This window comes from Rhincodon typus, chromosome 3 (genome assembly GCF_021869965.1).
Source record: "Rhincodon typus isolate 14 chromosome 3, sRhiTyp1.1, whole genome shotgun sequence".
NCBI lineage: Eukaryota > Metazoa > Chordata > Chondrichthyes > Orectolobiformes > Rhincodontidae > Rhincodon > Rhincodon typus.
The window spans coordinates 51,586,507-51,607,105 of record NC_063334.1 but is presented as its reverse complement, the minus strand read 5'-3'; the positions used below and the strand labels follow the sequence as shown (position 1 = coordinate 51,607,105).

The following is a 20,599-nucleotide window of genomic DNA, read 5'->3' as shown; positions in this document are numbered from 1 at the left end:
CCCGATCCACACGCCAGTTGGTTTACGGTAAATAAGGATAATAAGAGGTAAATACATAGCTCAAAGATTGGTATGGGAGAAATTGTTCTGAGAGAAATTAGTTCTGATTCACGGGGCATTGGTACCAGTACTGGGGAAAGAGGGAGCTGTTCATTTGGGACAGGCTTTGTTTAGACCACGCTGGGACCAGTGTCCTGGCAAATCATATAACTAGGGTTCCAGATGGGGCTTTATACTAATTAGTTGTGGAAATGTTCAATTGAAAGGACATCTAAGAAAATCAAAAAAAAATTGGAAGTGGAGGGTCGTAAAGAATCTGGTAATAAACTGTGACAAAAAGGAGTTAAAAAGATATGTGCAGAAGAGTGTAGCAAAATTAGATTCCGAATAAATAATGGTTTAAAAAAGTCAAAGGTTCTTGAGGTTCCTTATCTGAATGCATTGTAGCATTTGTGACAAGATAGATGAGTTGACAGCACAAATAGGAATAAGTGAATATGACTTGATAATTCTGTGTGGTTAAAGGGTGAATAAGACTAGAACTCTGTATTCAGGGATATTTGATGTTCCAGAAGAGTAGACAAAACGATGGTGGGGTAGAGTCACACAGCACGGAAACGGACCCTTTGGTCCAACCAGTCCATGCTGAACGTAATCCCGAACTGAACTAGTCCCACCCTCCTGCTCCTGGCCCATATCCCTCAAAACCTTTTCAATTCATGTACTTATCCTAATGTCTTTTAAACATTGTAATTGCACCCATGTCCACCACTTTCTCAGGAAGTTCCTTTCACTCATGAACCACCCTCTGTGTTAAAAGAAAAAAATTTGCCCCTCATGTCTTTTATAAATCTCATTCTTCTCACCTTAAAAATGTGCCCCCTAGCCTTGAAATTCCCCATCCTAGGGAAAAGGCAACAACTGTTAACCCTATTTATACTCATCATTTTATAAACTTCTTTAAGGTTGTCTGTCAACCTCCTATGCTCCAGTGAAAAAAGTCCCAGCCTATCCAGCCTTTCTTTATAACTCAAACCTTCTATGACTGGTAACATCCAGGCTATGACCATCACCAATAAGAGACAATCTAACCACTGCCCTTGACATTCAATGGTGTTACCATCATTGAATCCCCCACTATCAACATCCTGGGGCTTACCATTGACCAGAAACTCGACTGGATTCACCACATTAATAGAGTGGCTACAAGAACAGGTCAGAACCTGGGAATACTGCGGCGAGTAACTCATCTCCTGATTCCTCAAAGCCTGTCCATCATCTGCAAGGCACAAGTCAGGAGTGTGATGGAATACTGCCCACTTGCCTGGATGAGTGCAGCCCCAACAACACTCAAGAAGCTTGACACCATCCAGGCCAAAGCAGCCTGCTTGACTGCATCCACTCCCCCCTCCACCAATGTTCAGTAGCAGCGGTGTGTACTATCTATAAGATGCACTGCAGAAATTCACCAAAGATCCTCAGACAGCACCTTCCAAACCTATGACCACTTCCATCTAGAAGGACAAGGGCAGCAGATATATGGGAACACCACCACCTCCAACTTCCCCTCCAAGTCACTCACCATCCTGACTTGGAAATATATCGCCGTTCCTTCACTGTTGCTGGGTCAAAATGCTAGAATTCCCTCCCTAATAGCATTGTGGGGTAACCCACAGCAGGAGGAATGCACCGGTTCAAGACGGCAGCTCACCACCACCTTCTCAAGGGCAACTAGGGATGGGCAAGAAATGCTGGCCAGCCAGTGACGCCCACATCCCACAAAATGAATTTTTAAAAAAAATCTCTTCTGAATATCTCCAGCTTAATAATTTCTTTCCTATAACTGGGTGACCTGAACTGGACACAGTATTCCAGAAGAGGCCTCACCAATGACCTGTACGACCTCAACATGACCGACCAACTCGTGTTGGACCCAACTTGAATCCCAAACCAGTGACCTCAACGTAAAGAAAGGTAATTACAGAGGTATGAAGAAAGAGTTGTCTGAAGCAGGTTGGTAAAATAGTCTTGGGGAAAGTCAATGGATGAGCAGTAACAGACATTTTAAGCAGATGTTTCATAATGCTCAGCAAAACTTTTTATTCTGGTCAGAAAGGAAGACCCTGAGAAGATTGAACCACCTTTGATTAACACAAGTGGTCAAGTAGAGTATCCAACAGGCATTGGACAGCAGGAGACTATGGTCCGGTCAGACTAAATTTATTGTCAGGAAAATGATACAGTCCGTTATTAAGGAAGATCTAGCAAGATATTTAGGAAAAGCTTAACACAGAGTCAAAATGGTTTTGTACAAGTGTCATATTTGACAAATTTACTAGACTTCTTTAAGGATATACCAAGCAGAACTGATAAGGGGAACCAGTAGATGTGCATTTAGATTTTCAGAAGGCAGTCAATAAGGTGCCTAATAAAAGGTTATTGCGCAGGATAGGAGCTCATTATTGGGTTCGTATAATAACGTGGATTGGGTTTTGATTAACGTACAGAAAGAAGAGAATTAGGATTATAGATATTTTAAAGTTGGAAAGACTTAACTGGTAGAGTGCCACAAATGTCCATTCTAGGACTTAATTACTTTCTATATTAATGACCCGGGGGATGCGGCACTGTAATATCCAAATTTGCTAGTGATACAAGTGTCGGTGGGAGGACATGTTGTGGTGAGGGCGTAAGAAATCTGCAAGGCAATATAGATGGGTTGAATGGGTGGGCTAAACAGGTTAGGTTTGTATTCAATAAAGTTTAGAAGATAAGCGGTGATCTTATTGAAACATGAAAGATTCTGAAGGTGCCTGACGGAGTAGATGTTAAGGAGATGTTTCCACAAGTGGGAGAATTTTGAATTTGGGGATGTGGTAAGAAGAATCCTTTAAAACTGAGGTGAGAAGAAATTTCTTCTCAGAGGTTAGAGACTGTTTAGAATTCTCTATTCCAGAGAGTTGTGGAGGCTAGAACACCAAGTATTTAAAGAGGAGGCAGATCGATTTTTTGAAATATCAGTGAATGTTGAGCTGGCACAAAAGAGGAGTTAAAGCCTTAGGTGGATCAGCCATAATCTTGTTGAATGGCAGGAAACGATGAGGGGCCAAATGGTCTACAGCTCCTATTTAGTAGGTTTTATGGCTTTATGCAGCAAGATTTGGACAGCATTTGGCTTGGGCTGACAAATAGTAAGTAACATTTGTGAACAAAATTGCCAAGCAAATGCTATCTCCAAGAGAGAATCTAATCCTATTCCCTTGACACGCAATGGTCTTCCATCACTGAAGGTCCCACTTTAAACATCTTGCAGGTTACCATTGACCAGACACTGAACTCGACCAGCCATATAGAGACTGTGGCTACAAGAGCTGGTCTGTGGCAGGTAATTTACCTCCTGTCTGCTTGTCGTATGATCTGTAAAAGCCCAGCTGGTGCAGCTCCAAAACTTATGAAGTTCAACACTAACCAGGGCATATCAGCCTGCTTAATTAACATAGTTTCAAAACTAAAATTCACTGACACAACTGTGGTAACAGTGTGTACCTTTTGACAAGATACACTCCAATATTGCACTAAATCTCAAAAAAAAATCGAAAGATGCTGGAAATCTGAAATGAAAACAGAAAATGCTAGAAAATCTCAGCAGGTCTGGCAGCACCTGTGGAAAGAAATCAGAGTTAACGTTTCGAGCCCAGTGACCCTTCAGAACAAAACCCCATTCTGAAGAAGGGTCACTGAACACAAAATGTTAATTCTGATTTCTGTCCACAGATGCTGCCTGACCTGCTGAGATTTTCCAACATTTTCTGTTTTTCTTTCTCTCCGTAAGTCTCCTTTTTGGCACCATCTTCCAAGCCCAATGCCTCTTGTTACCTACAAGGACGAGGGTAGCAGATACATGGAAACACCACCACCTGCAAGTTTCCCTTTAAGGATGCACAACATCCAGACTTGGAACTGTATTGCCCTTTAAGCTGATGCTGGGTCAAAATTTTGGAACTTCCTAACAGCACTGAGGATGTAAATGTCTCCCAGGACTGCAGCTGTTAAGGTAGTTTACCACCACCAACTGCCAGAATGTTCAAATCTTAAACCATCCAGGTTGAAACTGGTCAGGGTATTGGCCTGAAAATTGAACCAGAAACTGTCTATCACCTATTTTGTTGAGTTGAAACAAACACAATACTTGTACATGTTCTTTCTGTCTGCAAAGGACACAGCCCCTGTGTATTAATATATGTAGCTGCCAGTATGCACAAGAGTGTTGCATTGTGAGCTCAACTGACAGTCCTAAATGCTACAATTTAAAAACCAATCTCAAAACCAAACTGATGGGCAGTGAATGCTGTCCTATCTAGCATTATTCGATTCCCAGGAACTAATCCTTTTTTTTTTTACAAAAAAAGTGTTCCATCACAAGAATAAACACTTTCCCTGTCAAGACCCCTTATTTTCTTATTCAGTAGGTTGTTCCCTTTTTCTTTTAAACTCCAATGTATATAGGCCCTACCAGTTCCACGTTTTCTCATGAGACAAATTCATCATCCCAGGAACCAGCTTCATCAATCTTCTCTGAACTACTTCCAATGCAGAATGTCCCTTCTCAAGTAATGTAACTAAAACTGTGCATGGTATGCTATGTATGGTTGCACCAAAGTCCTGAATCATTTTAGCCACATTTCTCTCCCTTTCTACTCCATCACTTTGCAATAACGGCCAGTTTGCATTTGCCTTGTAACTTTCATATCTGAATGTTGACTTTTTATGATTTGTGAAAATATGCCATTGCGTTGCTGAATTCTGTAGTTCCCATTTAAATCTAATTTTGCTTTTCTATTTCTCGTGCAAAGATGGACCTCTTCGCATAGCATACTCCATCTGCCATTTTTGTAACTTGCTTAACCTTTTTGATAGCCTTTCAGACTTTTGTATCCTCCTCACAACTTGCTTTTCTACCTATCTTGATATCACTAGCAAATTTGTCCATCATATAGTTGGTCCTTTATCCAAGTTATCAATATAGATCAAAAACATATCCAGCACTGACCTCTGTGATACTAGTTACAGTTTGCCGTCCTGAAAATTACCCATTTATTCTTTGTTTCTTTTTAGTTAGGTAGTCCTTTTTCTACTTAAAGAAAAACTGTACTGTTCTATAATTTTGTAGTTAAGGAGTACACCTCTTAAAAATTACATTGATAAATATTTGAAAAGAAAAAAAATAGTTTAAAACAGAGTGAAAAGTTGCTTTCTTTGCTGAAGAGTTTCATTCTGTGATTTCCGTTAGCATTAGGCTAACCTTGTATAAGAGGTAGGCTTTCTTGACTGTTCGATGCAATAAATCTGCATTGTTATCAAAGAAAATAAAATGGATTTGGGGAATATAGAAAGTGGAAGTATTGGAGAGAACAAGCTAGAAACTTATTTTTGTATTATCTGATTTGTGGTAAGGGTTTGATTGAGAAATAAGTATTAACTACTTGGATAGGACACTTGGATGTTAAAAACATTTTTAAAGATTCATGTAGGTGTGAACCATTAAATATGTCATTGCAGCTAGAGGGAAAATCCAGAAAGGTCCACTTTGAAATGAGAGTGTACCTAGAATGGGTCATGAAGATGAGACACATGCTATTAATTGAGCACAGACCACAAAAGTACAAGCCATACTTTTTATCATTAAAAGGAAGGTCTGGTAGGAGACATGGCATCATCACACAGAGGTCAGAGGTGTGAACATAACAGGAATACTGGAATTGCTCATCTGATAAGGGATGGCAAAGATCATTATCACATGAATATCGTTACAAACCAGAAGAAGAGAGCACTGCTAAAGACACAGAAATGAAACATTGTTACTGATAATCTTTTAATAAAGGATTCTTTTAAGAATGAAAGAGCATACGAGAGATAAAAGGACTATCTATACGAGAATAAAACATCAAATGTGAATCGGCTAGATAATAGCTCACAACTTCATAATTATTCACTGAATAATTAAAGAATTTATGTTAAATGATGCAGCATCATCTGAAAATGCGACGAACCTATGTAGAAAGTTAACACCCGCAAAGCCAGGGAAAAAGAATATAAAAAAGACATTTTCAATTGAAATTTCAGAAATATCCAACCATCATAGTTTTCAAAAGGTATTTTCTCCCACTGGGAAAACATATCATCTTTGCTTTGGCCTTGATAAAATTTTAAATGTTGATGGATGTTTAACTCTTGGATATTCCTGGATGTTCTTCGATGTTCTTGAATAGTTCAACATAACTGATTTCTATTAGACTTGGTATTTCATTTTTCAGTTTTCAGCGTAACCGTATACTTATTCACTTGGTGTATTGCTTGTTAATTTATGTTGATGAAATTGTAAAATTAGTGAATAATCTTTTTCTGTTACAACTGAAACCAATCCTGCTCTGTATACTCCTTCAGTGGTGGAGTATGTAATCTGGAGAGAGAATTCCCAGATCCTTAAAATATCTGGGAAGCCTAACTGGCTAAACCTAAGCAAGCTAATTGGGGAAAAGCAAATATTCTCTGGCAACTTCTTCATTTGAGGGATGGTTGTGTTAAATACTTTACATCCAAGGCATTTATGGGATTAACTAACTTGAACTCAGTGGACAGAAGTTTCAAGGAAGTACTCCTGATCTAACTCGGGTATAGGTCAGAGTTAAAAGCTATAATTCACTGCGGATGTGATGATTATTTTTTTTAAAAAGAAAGATCTTATGACCCATGTTCCTGGAAGGTATCATTAAGGCCTTATTCTATGATTGTATACCATGTGTATGGCAGCATAAAAACAACTTTGTAGAGACTGTTTGCTGAAATTTTGGCTACAACAGAGTCTGAAAGGGAATGTTGGTCATGACTACTTGGGATCAGACTATGAGTAATCTTTCCTCTCCTTTTTTTTTCCCCTGCTCCCCACGCACACATTTAGAGAGACTGAGACAACTCCAGTTGAAGAGGCAACTGAAATGGAAGAACCCCAAGATGCACTTGAAGGCGATACAGAGAACAAGTGAGTTCACTGGTTCTAGACTTCTTTCTACTGCTATGGAGTATACATGATTGACTCATCTTCTGAACAGATACAAAATACTTGTGGATGATAGCGGCAATGTGATTCATCTTTATTCATTCATCTAGACAGAATTTTTTTAAAAATGACTTTATTGAATAGCTTGGGTATTTTTTGACTATCCCATCCAGAAGTCCATTCCATGCACAGATCATCTTGTGTGATCAATACTTCACTTCTGAAGGTATCTTTTAAAGCTGAAAAGCCCAAGTTTTCTTAGCCTTTCTTCAGTCTTTTCTTGCAACTCAGACTTAACACTATGGATCAGTTTTGGGGTTTTCCTGCATACTGTTTCCAGTAATTGAATGTCTTGGGAACCAGAGCTGGAGACAGTACTCAAACTATGGTCTGATTGGCACTATATAGTTTGCACATGACTTCATCTGACTTGTGCTCTGCTATTTTGGTTATATAGGTCAGCACTCTATTTACTTTGTTGATTGTGGCTCTGCATTGGTTGGACATAGTGTCAAGTCTACTAAGACTGGTAGGTCTTTTTCAACTTAATCATAGGCTATTTCAACACCGTTTGGAGTACATGTGTCACTGATACTGGGTCATAAATCAGTCGCTGATAACATTTGTGATCTTGAGCTGTGAACCCATTAAGTTATTACTGATTATATTTGATTGATTTCAAGTTGCCCATTAAAAATAGCTTTCTTTGCACACCTCCCTTGCATATTCTATCTTGTGGAACACGCTGTCTTCCTTCATTAGTTGACATGGAGTCACAAGTATATTTTTAGTACTAGTTTTGTCCTTCTGCATTAAAAATGTCTGACAAGAACAGTTGATTGTTCAGTCCTCTGTCTTGCACACTATCAAGTTATTCACTCCCAGATATTCTTAACATTCAGGGTTATGTCACTGTCTTTTTCTGTCCACCATCTTTTCTGGGCACTTAGTGGATGTTGTATTCATGACCATATCCTGGATTAAATATCATTTTGATAATCTCACCACATTATAGTCCCCTGTTGCAATAGAAGACTTCAATTCCAGAAATTTTTTCTCTAACAGTTTCAAACAATTGTTTCTGCGCATCTTTATTGTAGATGTGCCTTCCTCTAGCCTCCAGTACCTGCCTGTCTGGTATGTGGTTCCCAGAAAATTGTGTTACTGTGTTTGCATCCACCTGTTCTTGGGGTGGAATGGATGAACAAGGATTAAAGAAACTGGGGGTGAGGCCAAAGGTTGTTTACCAGCCAACAGCGCTGTTTTGTTTGCCTTGCAGTGATTGGTTTGAAAGACTGCACTATATGCTTTAGAAGCCCTTAATTTAGTTAGGAGAATAATAAATTTTATCATAAAACAAGTCCATTCTTTCTAGGGGAAGAAGAAACGAACGAGTACATATGCTGGAAATTTGAAGAAAAATGTTGGAAATGCTTAGGTCAGGCAGCAATGTGGAGAAAGTTGCCATTTCAGATTAGTAATCTTTCATTAGAATTGACATTTAAGTACAGAGCCAGGGAAAAGAACACAAGGGAGAACCTGTGATGAGGAGAGTAGAAAAAGTCATTAAATAACCAAAACTAAGACAATATCATCTTTTGACTTACAATATTCACAGATACTTTCAAAAGTTAACCATTACTTTGCCTATACTTTTATGTTGTAGACTGAATGAAGGGGAGCATGAAGCAACGGTAGATGATGGTCCACATGAAATGACTCTGGATGAATGGAAGGCGCTTCAGGAACAGACCCGCTTCAAGAAGGAATTCAACATCCGCAAACCAGACTCCAGTGTTTTGTTGAAGGCAGTTGTGATCCATAAGTCTAAATATGAAGGGGATGTAAGTGGATTGGATTGTAAAACTGTATCAACAGCTGTTGATATTAACCAAATCATGCAAAGTTTGAAGGCATAGAGCTAGATTGTGCTTTGTCTGTGTGGTGGTAGTTAGCTATCTGGTCTGCTTATCCTTGACCTCTCTCTAAAATTTCGTGTGAGTGCTGAATGGAGGCTGCAGTATCTCTACATGAGGTAAAGAGAAACCAGTGTATGTCGTCCAGTTTGGTCAGTAAACTGTTTCACCCACTACATTCTTACAGCAGACCTAGGAGTCCTGGAAATCCAAAGACTGGAGATGACTTGGAAGCTACCAGTTTATATTGTTTTTAAAATAAAAACCTGTTCTCTTCTCATCAGTCAATATGTCTGTCATGTCAGTGATTGCAAACTTTCTTGCTCCTACACTAGGAACAGAAAGAGGAATCTGATGAGGAAGATCACCATTACTTTAGACGATCAGCAAATGACATCACTTCCAAATTAGACATTAACTTCGGCAGTCTTACACGCCCTGGTCGAGGACGTGGTGGTGCTAGAGGCCGTGGAAGAGCCAAGCGAATTGCTGAAACCAGGCCAGAAATGCCAGCTGTGGATATGGTAAAGGTGGTCTTCACTTCTTCGGAGTAGGGCATTCAGGAGGGAGGTGTGCATTTGGGGAAGCAGAAAAAGTTTTTGCATGTGACCGTGTGATGCGATCAAGTGAGGAGGGTGGAATAGTCATCTCTTTCTTTACTCCTCATTTGATCTTAACAAAGGATATGCTTGTCAGTTCAGTGATGCATGTTATGATTATAAAAGACACAAGATACTTTCCTTGTCTGTCTAATAAGAAAAAACTACTATACCTGGTAAAAGAAAATAATACCCTCTTGACTTTCATACACAAAGTCAATTAGAACAGAAAAATAGATTCAGAGATAGTAGGAACTGCAGATGCTGGAGAATCCGAGACAACAAGGTGCAGGGCTGGATGAACACAGCAGGCCAAGCAGCATCATAGGAGCAGAGAGGCTGACGTTTCGGGCCTAGACCCTTCATCAGAAAAGGGGGAGGGGAAGGGGGTTTTGAAATAAATAGGGAGAGAGTGGGAGGCGGATAGAAGAGGGATAGAGGAGAGGATAGGTGGAGAGGAAACAAACAGGTCGAAGAGGCGGGGATGGGGCCAGGAAAGGTGAGTGTAGGTAGGGAGTTAGGAAGGGGATAGGTCAGTCCAGGGAGGACGGACAGGTCAAGGGGGTGGGATGAGGTTGGTCGGTAGGAGATGGAGGTGCGGCTTGGGGTGGGAGGAGGGGATAGGTGGGAGGAAGAACAGGTTAGGGAGGCAGGGACGAGTTGGACTGGTTTTGGGATGCGGTGGGGGGAGGGGAGATTTTGAAACTTGTGAAATCCACATTGATACCATTGGGCTGCAGGGTTCCCAAGCGGAATATGAGTTGCTGTTCCTGCAACCTTCGGGTGGCATCGTTGTGGCACTGCAGGAGGCCCAGGATGGACATGTCGTCTGAGGAATGGGAGGGGGAGTTGAAATGGTTCGCGACTGGGAGGTGCAGTTGTTTGTTGCGAACCGAGCGTAAGTGTTCTGCAAAGCGGTCCCCGAGTCTCCGCTTGGTTTCCCCGATGTAGAGGAAGCCACACCGGGTACAGCGGATGCAGTATACCACATTGGCAGATGTGCAGGTGAACATCTGCTTGATGTGGAAAGTCTTCTTGGGGCCTGGGATGGGGGTGAGGGAGGAAAAATAGATTAACTAGTTTAAAATCCAGTAAAAGCAAATGGTATTCAGCTTTGAAGGTTGGAGACTTAGAAGACTTTAGGCTGAATTTGGTGATTGATCTGGACTGGGTGTCAAGGTAGTTTAGTGATACAGATAATCTGTTTTTCTGGATACAGCAATTGCTAGGTTGAGTTCATGAGAAACGTCTGTGCCTACAACACATGGATAGTCAAAATCCATTTGGCAGATTTCAAAACTTGCATATTGGATGAAGAAAGAGGGAATACACTCAGTTGTTCTTCTGCGGTGTTTTATTTACTGGATGTTAGGTGCTTATCTACACAAAGGATAGCTGACTTGCCACATGACCCTCCAACTGTCCCATGACCCAAATATGGTCATGGTTAGTGGATTCTAGTTGCCTGGTTTTATATTACTGGATTGCGTCTCTGCACATTCCTTTCACAGAGTCCCATTGTCCAAGTGGTTAAGCCTAATGACATTTACCCACACGTTTGTACTCTGCCGAAGTGCTGGTGAAGTTTTGCAGACAGGTGATCTCCATTTCAATGGTTTTGGAATGTAGAATGTACAATAACGCAAATGTTTTGCCATCTTTAATGGGGATTACAAGTCACCGGAATGTGGCTTTCGTTTCTTTAAATTTACAGCCTGGTATCTATTTTTGATTTAGTTATTTTATACGGAGCATGCATTCATAACACGGATATGAATCAATAACTGTCACACGTGAAAGCAGTGAATGCTCCCATTGGTAACAGTGCTTTAACAACACCCCCGGGCCTTTCAAAGGAATCTTATCAAAACATTTGCCACCCAAGATAGGATAGAGACCAAAAACTGTGCCACAGAACTATTTTTAAGGGAGTGACTTAGCAAGTGGAGTGACATCGTGGCTTAGTGAGGAATTCTAGAGCTCTGGAAAGAAGCGAATCCAGGGCAAACAGATCTAAGAGTTGGAAGAGGTTAGAGAAAACAGGATTATTATCTGTAGACTATAGTAATATTTTGGCTTCAGTCCCTGCCCTCTTAAAGACTCGAGACAATTTATTTATGGTAGTTCTAATAGTTCACTTTGAAATTTCTGTTCATGTATTTTGATTCATCCACATCTTAAGAATTGCAAAGAAGTTGTTATAATGGAAACAGGCCATTTGTTCCTACTAGCCCATGTGAAAAATGAAATTAACATGAACAACGCTTCTCGATTCATTTACCTGATCTCTTCCCTTCAACTACTCATTCAAATATGTGTGCATGTTAACACCACCTCTGCTTCAATAATGTTGGTGGTGTTCCATGTCTTTCTTTAAAAATTAATTCACTGGATTTGGACATTGGCAATCACATGCATAATAAATACCAGCAATGTGAAAGGAACGTGTGACGTTCTTCAGATGCTCTGGTGCTTGTGACACGATGTGGTAGGATGAATGAGACTTTGTAGTTAAGGATCTCCAAGGAGGTAGCAATCATAACATGGTAAAATTTCAAATTCCCTTTTGAGGGAGAGCAACTCCCATCTGAAGCCGTTGTCCTTAACTTCGAGAAAGGCAATTACAGAAGTGTGAGGAAGGAGTTGTCAAAGCAAGTTGGGAAAATAAACTAAGGGAAAAGTCAGTGAATGAGCAGTAGTAGACATTTCAGTAGATACTTCATAATGCTGATCAAAATGTATTCCTGTCAAAAGGAAGAACACTGAGAAGCATGAACAACCCAGGATTAACAAGGGTGGCCAAGGAATGTATCCAATTAAAAACTAAGGCATTCAAAGTGAAGGAAATTAGTGCTAGGCCAGAGGTTTGGGAATTTTTTTAGAAACCACCTGCGGATGATTAAAAAGCTAATAAAAAGGGAAAATGTATTGGTAAGTAAGATTAAAAATAAACAGCAAGATCTTTTCTGGAAATACAAAAAGAAAAAGTAGCTAAAATGAATGGAACCCTTGGAGAATGCAACTGTGGAATACATAACAGGGAAATGGCACATAACTGAAACCAGTATTTTGCTTTGGGCTTTGCTGCAGATGACTCTATCTGTTAACAATGGGATATTATATAAGCAAGCTGCTAACAGAAGGTAAAATTTTGTAAGTGTATCAGAAAAGACAAACATTTTGACAGACTAATGGGGCTAAAGTTGCCAGGACCTGATGATCTGTATCCAACTGTCTTAAAGAAAGCATCTGCAGACATAGTAGATTCATTTGTTGAAATATTCCAGAACTCACTGAATTCTAGGAGGATTCCAGCAGATTGGAAGACTGGTAATGTGATGCTCTGTTGAAGAAGACAGGGAGACAAAATCCAGGAAACTGTATGCCAGTTAGCCGAATGTGGTTTTGGGAAGTTGCTGGAAGTCCATTATTTTTATGAAAAAACAACAAGACACTTAAAAGCTTAATGGAATCCAACACAGTCAACACGTTTTTGCAAAAGGGAAGTAATATTTGACAAATTTGCGAGAGTTCTTTTTGAGGATGTAACAAGTAAAGTTGATAAAGAGGAATCCATGTCCAAATCATTGATGTACACTGTGAACAGAAGTGATTCCAGAGTGAAACCTTGTGGGATACCACTACCATGAGAAACTGCCTTTACCTTGTGTTGATTTTGGGAGGGTGGGGGGGTTCATAATCACTGTTACCTAATTTAGGCGGTTGACGATTTATTGCAGTTTTGCTGATTAGTTTATTGAGAAGCAGCAGTTTACTTATGGAATAATATTGTGCAAAGAAAGGAAGTATTTGACTCATGACAGATGAGAATACTTTACCGATCTCCGAGCTGTTCTTAGAATAGAGGAGGCAGCGCACTCCAACAGTTCAGTGGTCCTCTGTATTCTTGTAATAGTCTTGGTGGTCTCACTACCAACAATCTTTGCTCCTCAGGGGGAGCCCCCATCTTCTCCCAAGAGGATGGTTAGCTCATCTGTCTGGATTTTCTTGCCACTTCCCTCTTGTCGCTGTTAATATATCTTTTAGTTTGAGGCTGGCCATCAATGCTATGCCAATCATCTGCCTAATGGCTATTGGCCAATGGCCATGAGACAGCTACTCATAATTCAGTTTCCCACAGTACTCCAGGTATGGTCTGACCAAGGACCTGTACAAATGGAGCAAGACATCCCTGCTGTTGTACTTGAATCCTCTTGCTATGAAGCCCAACAAACCATTTGCTGCCATCATCATCTGCTGCACCTTGTTTTCGGTGATTGGTGTACAAGGATACATGTGTCTCCTTGCACCACCTCCCCCCCCCCCCCCCCCCCCCCCCCCCCCCCCCCAATCTATCACCATTCAGATAATAATCTGTCTTTGTTTTGCTAACAAAGTGGATAAAGTTACATTTAACCGTATTATACCTTTATCTGCCATCCATTGCTTAGTCACTCAACTTGTCTATATCACATTGAAGCAACTCGGCATCCTTCTTAGAGCTCATCTTCCCACCCAACTTTGTGTCATCTCCAAACTTGGAGATATTGCATTTAATTCCCTCAGAATTAATAATATATATAATGAATAGCTGGGGCCCAAGCCTGAATTTTTGTGGTAGCCTACTAAACACTGTTTACCACTTGGAAAAAGATCTGTTTATTCTTACTGTTTCCTGTCTGTAAACCAGTTCTGTAACCCCATTGTACACTTCCCTCATCAGCTTTAATTTGATATGCTTATCTTCTATGTGAGAGCTTATCAAATGTCTTCTAAAAGACTAAGTATACCACATCTACTGGCTCCCCCTTATACACCACCAGTTATATCCTGAAATTCCAATAGATTTATTAAGTGTTCCTAAATCCATGTTGACTGTCTGATCCTGTCATTCAGAAATTTTCTGAGCGCTCTGCTATTAAATCTTCTAAATGGACTTTGGCATTTTGCCCACTGTTGATACCTTCTCTCTACCTCCTTTTTAAATAGATGAATTACATTTAACTACCTCCAAACCATAGGAACTGTTCCAGAGTGAACAGAATCTTGAAAGATGACCAATGCATCCACTGTTTCCTGGACCATTTGCTTAAATGATCTGGGATGTAGATTATCTGGCCATGGGAATCTTTTGGCCTTTTATCCCATTAATTTCCCCAACATCATTTCCTAACTGGTTTCCTTTCGTTCCTCCCTCTCACTTACCCTGACATTTTTTTTGGAATGTTACAAGAGTCCTCCTTTAAGACATAACCAAAACGTATCTAATGGTCATCTGTCTGCCATCTTTGTTTCTCATTATAACTTGTCCTGTTTCTGCCTGTCACGAACCTATACTTGTCGTCTCTTCTTTTCCTCTTCACATACCTGTAAGAGCTGTTACAATCAGTTTGTATGTTCCTCCCAAGCTTATTTTTGTACTCCACTTCCCCCCCTCTTAATCCCTTTTGTCCTTTTGCTGAAATCTAAACTGCTGCCAATCCTTGAGTCCACTGCTTTTTTTTTATTTTGGCCAATTTGTATGCCCTTTCCTTGGATTGAATACTATCTCTAATTTCCCTTGCTAGACAAGGTCAGACTACCTTTCCTGTTTCAGTTTTGTGCCAGACAGGAATGAACAATTGCAGTTGTTCCATTGCAGTATGTAAAAATAATTTTGTCTTTCTTTAGACACGGGTAAGTGCTCCCAATCCTGATGACCCTGAGGACTTCCCAGCTCTTGCCTGAAGCAACATTGAAATTGTAGCTGGCACCGGTCTTGAAGAAAGTAAGTTTTGGCACATCACAAAGAGAGGCTTTTTGCTTCAGTGCGCAACACCGACTACAAGGAGTGGCAGTTGGCTCGCATCTACTGAAATTGGACTTTTCTGTTCACTACTGAATGTGAATAGACTTCACTCAATGTGTGTGGGTGAAAGATGGGTGGAATATGGCATTTCTCCTGAGTTTTCAGCACCTCACTTTGTGCTTACTTTGTGTGATATTGGCAAATGTCTTAAACTGCTGAAGAGAGGTATATTTGATGTTTAAAAAATGCTATATATTAAAAATATTGAATTGTTTGCTTGATTTGTAATGGTTTCCTGAAAAAAAGCACACGGGTAAGAGAATGCACCCTATATTCTGACAAAGATGGTCTATCATTTGGTATTTGTAAATTTTGAAGTAGTGCAGGCATGTTATGGAAGTGGCCTGTTTTGGTGCCCATTCAAAAGTAGCTGCAATTGCAACTTTGAAGCCATTTTAAACATTACGTGCACATGTCCTTGAACTTGAAAAGTTGCTTATTAGACCACAAATTCAGAAAACAACAAAAGAAAACCTTTTTCCCCTAGTGTCAGTTTTTGGAAGCCAAGTGTTAAATTTGTGAAGTTTGGACTAACTTATGTAAAGGGGAAAGACTGCATAATTTGCCTTTTTGGTAAATATGATTGTGAAAACTTGATAGAATAAATGCAGATTTGTTGAAAGTTAGTTATTTATCTTCATGTTGCCATACATGGAGTTGAATTCAATATTATTAATGTTTACATTGTAGAAACAGTGAGGGATTGTCATGCAGCACTTTAAGTATAGCAGAGTGGCATCACCAAGTATTAGACATACACTAAGAACGAAAACATTCAGGGGTTTGTTTTTATAAGTGGTTACGCCATTGTATGACTGAATAAAATCAGTTACTAGTGCATTTGCTAGTTGTTGGTTTGAGTTGTCTTGCCAAAATGCTGAAAGCCACTTGATCCTTAATTGTCAAGTATGACCCATTTAGTTAATGAAAATACCTGTCCTTTGCCAGAAGCCATTATTCCTCTTTCAGAAGCTTTGTGACTTCTGTCAAAATGGTAATATATTCTCCTTTTTAATAATGTCCAGACCTGATGGTGGTTGCCTTTTCTTGAGTGGCTGAGGACTTTGCAGGGTACTTTTGAGTTTGTGATAAGCTCTCTTTTCCCCACCCCAGCAGGAGAACCCTAAATTTCTATCAGCATTTGAGTCCAGGTTTTATTTGTTGGGAATTCCTTTTTGTGGGGGGTCTCCTGCTAACCATTTTTGTTTTTAAACTATTCCTGATTATCCATGTTCATGACAATGCAATGGAAGGAAAATGTGGTGGATGTCAAGTATGTGGGCTTGCAGGATGAGGATGTTGAGTTTAACAAAAACAAACTTAAAAGCCACCTCCTATTTATCCTTTAGCAACAATCCACAGAATGGCATAGCATGCTTATCTGATTGTGCTTTAACTCAATGTTCCGCCTGAATCTAATATTAATATTTGGCAGTCTTATCTGTCAACTTTTTGGTTTTCCAACTGAAGCATTACTGACATTCTAGTTTGGGAGAGCTTCATATGTAACAGACTGACTTACTTCAATTAATGCAAGAACCAGAACAAAGCTGCAAGATGGATTTGTAGCTTAAGGTTGTACAAAGGTCCTGATGCATTTAGCAATTTGAAGTCAAAAGCATTTGAGTATCTAGATTAAGCAATAGTTGGAGTAAACTAGATTTATAGATACTTTTAATCAACCTGTTGAGGTATATTACATAGCATCCTTACCTCTAGGCTAGGTAGAGCTATCACTTTGTCAAACAGGCCCTAAACTGGATTAATACACAATGATGTTAAACATTGACCAAACTGTAGGCTTTTATTTTTGGTAAATGATATCTATTTGAAGTTATGAACTAGCACCACTGCATTACTCTTTTGGGGACATATACAGCTCAATTTTGTGGACCAAGTAAAAATCTTTTTTAAAAATTGAGTTTCACACAGAACCTTTAAGTAATAGCAAAAGATTTAAATCTGAACTCTACAAGATGTTTTTAAAGAGGGTTGGGTGGGGGGGGGCGCGTGGTCACAGCCAAAGAGGGAGAGAAGGAATGGGGAGATATCGAAATTGGTGATGGAGTCCACTTTGACAGGTCCAGTAAATAAAAGTTGATCTTGTACTTTCAAATCACTTAAAAATTGACCTGACAGGCATCATGTGCCTGTACAGGTTTCTTGATTTTATTAACCTGCTTTACAAGATGGGATGAATCAAGAATGATGGGTTTTTGTACATTGCAGTGTGCCAAAGAGATACTTGTTCTGCTTGGAGTAAATAAACTTTCCATTTGCAGTAAACAAATTCCAAATTGTCACGATCTAGGATAATTGTTACTTTTTAAAATAAATGAAATTTAATATACTTTGAGTTTAAGTAGATTTACTGATAACTTTAAAAACAACTTTCTTCATAAAGGAAGTTGGGCTAATTGAGTCAGCTTGGCAGGTGTTGGGTGGGATTGGGGGGGTGGAATCTTCCACGAACCAATTATTGAATCTCCCATTTTTCAGTTGGAGTGGAGTTATTAAAAATCAGTTTAAAAAAAAAAAAACAAATTTAAATCTCATCTTAAGTGAATGCAAATACATAAAATGCTATGTTTATTTCCTGTCATAAAAGGTTTATATACTGCATACATACATTTCTGTACAAAATAAGTTTTTATATATATCAACTATATATCTCAACTCCAGCTTTGCATTGCAATGAATGAAACAGTAACAGGTTAAACCAGAGAAAAGATACAATTCCATAGTTAAAAATACCCTTCACACAAATTAATAAAAAGTACATCAGTTATACTGGATCAGATTCCAGTCAAGACTGTAACAGAAGCAAATGCAAATTATCCAACCAGAATTTTAAAAAAACTAATTGTGCAGTACTGTATGCTTTAACATGAATATACAAAATTCTGTAGCAAGTTACAAAAGTTTCATCTTACAGTACTGTACCAGACAAGTGCACACATCCAATCCACAGCACTAACTGTATAGCTAAAAATCCATTCTCTAAGACATTCACTGCAAAAACTGAAAATACAACTCATTCATGCATTATAAAAATATTATCCTTCTAACCCAATTTGGGTCAGATTTTTAATTTCTTTCCAATAGACAACAGCACTCACTGTTCCAAATCAACTCTACCACAACAGGTAGAATATTTGTCTAAATACAAGGTCACTTGGCTTTTAAGTTTCCTTAATATTTTAAAATGAATTAATGGTATGTTTATTTTACATGAAGTAATCTGCTCATTAAATGAAAAGTTGTGACTTTAAAGAAGTTTACAACTCTCCGATATAAGTTTTAAGATTTTGTTTGCTATGGATAGTGCCCTGTATAGAAGGACATTTCTTGCTTGGGGCATTTTTGCATTCTCTTATCAATAACATTGCAGGTTTTATTTTCAAATGCATAGAAGATGGCTTTTTAAAGCATTTAACACAAATAGCATAAACTACTTCAACCAATGAGATTTAGAGTTGCAGGAGGCACCATCTGATATCAGAATATTCATAATTCACAAACTGTTCAAAATAGCAACTTTCAAAGTCAAAAGTTTGATTCAATATAAACAAATTTCAAACTTCCTTCAATATCTAGTTCCTTCATGATCACTTACCTGGAAAATGATAAAATGGCATGTAGTTTTCACTCATACCACAAACTATTTTGTTATACTTTCTACTTTGGCTATAAGATGGTGTTTAAAGGCTTGACTTCTGCTTCACAGTCTGGTACAATACATTGTGCAACAGGAGAGTAAACACTCACATTCAAATGTTTCTTAATGTTCTTTACAGTTCCTTTAGTACATCAAGTTGCAGAGATCCATTATCACCATTACTTGTTATGTTGTGGACAGGAAGTTCTCAAAGTAGAGTTCAAGGTCAATACTATCATTTTGAAGAATTCTTCTGGTGATGTGAAGGGGTACTGCTCTGGAATAAATTCTGAGTTCAGTATATGAGAAAAATCTCATTCTCCAATTTCCTCCACAAATGTTCGAGGTATCACTTCAAAGTGTGAATGTTAACGGAGCAATGGTACTTTAGTGCTAATAGTGGAGTGACTTTAAAAACAGATACAATAAATGTTAGTGCATAATAGAAAACCAAAGTTTAGGGTGCATTTTATAAGCTTATTGTATACAGAATCAGAATTAATTCAGGAAATTAACCACAGGTAGCACGGTGTACAAGGGTGGGGAGACATGGGTGAAATCAAAAAACACAAGTCTCTTTTTGATACAAAGTACATAATCCTACATTGCACAATCATAAACGGTTCAAATTCATTGTTGGTGTATGGTGCATTTGTCACAACTCTTTCATGAATGGAAGTCAAGGAAGAGGGGAAAATAAAACCATGTGCATGTTAGCTGAGGACAGGATCACACTTAGCTGCAGTGCCTTTTAAAAGGCATATTACTTATGGTAACATAAGTAAATAAGCCAAAAGGCTTAAGGTGAGGTATCCTTTAGTCAAATGGATTCCTTGATCAGTTTCTCCCAAGTCTATTGTGAGGGGTACATTACCTCGACAAGCCAACCAAATTTAATTTCTGCATTCTAAACCTTTTATGTACTTAATTTCAAAATTATTAACTTTCAGCAAGCTGGGATCTAAACCTGCAACTGAATAGCATTTGTTTTCATATTTACAAAATAAAGTGGAGCAAAAGTGTCATTCTAAATGTTTGGTTCTTCTTTGTCTCCATCCTTCAGGAACACAATGATACTGAAAAGGCAATAAAGTTTTTAAAAAGTTGATGCTAGAGGTAAAACTAGGGAATAAAACAAGAACAAAGCAACGTGTACTTGCACCTATGAAATTTAATAATGAAAACAGGTCAAAAAGAAATAACCAGTATCTTCCAGTACGAGACAAATGTTGGTAATACCAGACCAGGATAGACCTTATGGCAGCGAGGCATAGGCTCAAATGCAAAGCAGTAACAATGCAAGTTTAGTACAAATATTAGTTCTTATAAAGTTACACAAGATATACATAGAGCATTGTTCAAAATTAAATTGTTACTGAATATGTACACTAATTGTTGGATTTACAGAATTGTTTTCTGCATTCCTTGAAGCAAAATTATTAAATGTTCTTTACAAAACCTTCATGCACAAAAAATATTTAAAGATTTTGTAGATTGTTTTGTTGTAAAAGATTTAACTTT

General features: G+C 38.7%; 2 protein-coding genes across 5 annotated transcripts in view; one reads left to right on the top strand and one right to left on the bottom strand.

Moving 5' to 3' along the window:
• zgc:103482 (uncharacterized protein LOC450001 homolog) overlaps positions 1-16,046 on the top strand; it is a 40,833-nt gene extending 24,787 nt beyond the window's left edge. For 2 of the 3 annotated variants that reach the window (XM_048620282.1, XM_048620273.1), the window contains 4 exons: positions 6,959-7,039; positions 8,724-8,901; positions 9,309-9,503; positions 15,243-16,046. In XM_048620282.1, coding sequence (XP_048476239.1) covers positions 6,959-7,039; positions 8,724-8,901; positions 9,309-9,503; positions 15,243-15,299 — 511 coding nt within the window. In that variant the 3' untranslated portion in view covers positions 15,300-16,046. The remainder of the gene's footprint in view (positions 1-6,958; positions 7,040-8,723; positions 8,902-9,308; positions 9,504-15,242) is intronic. The other variant, XM_048620276.1, reaches the window with a different exon arrangement.
• A 1,931-nt stretch (positions 16,047-17,977) lies between these two features.
• LOC109919808 (dual specificity protein phosphatase CDC14A-like) overlaps positions 17,978-20,599 on the bottom strand; it is an 82,025-nt gene continuing 79,403 nt past the window's right edge. For both annotated transcript variants that reach the window (XM_048620238.1, XM_020519837.2), the window contains exon 15: positions 17,978-19,486. In XM_048620238.1, the coding sequence (XP_048476195.1) occupies positions 19,447-19,486 (40 nt within the window). In that variant the 3' untranslated portion in view covers positions 17,978-19,446. The remainder of the gene's footprint in view (positions 19,487-20,599) is intronic.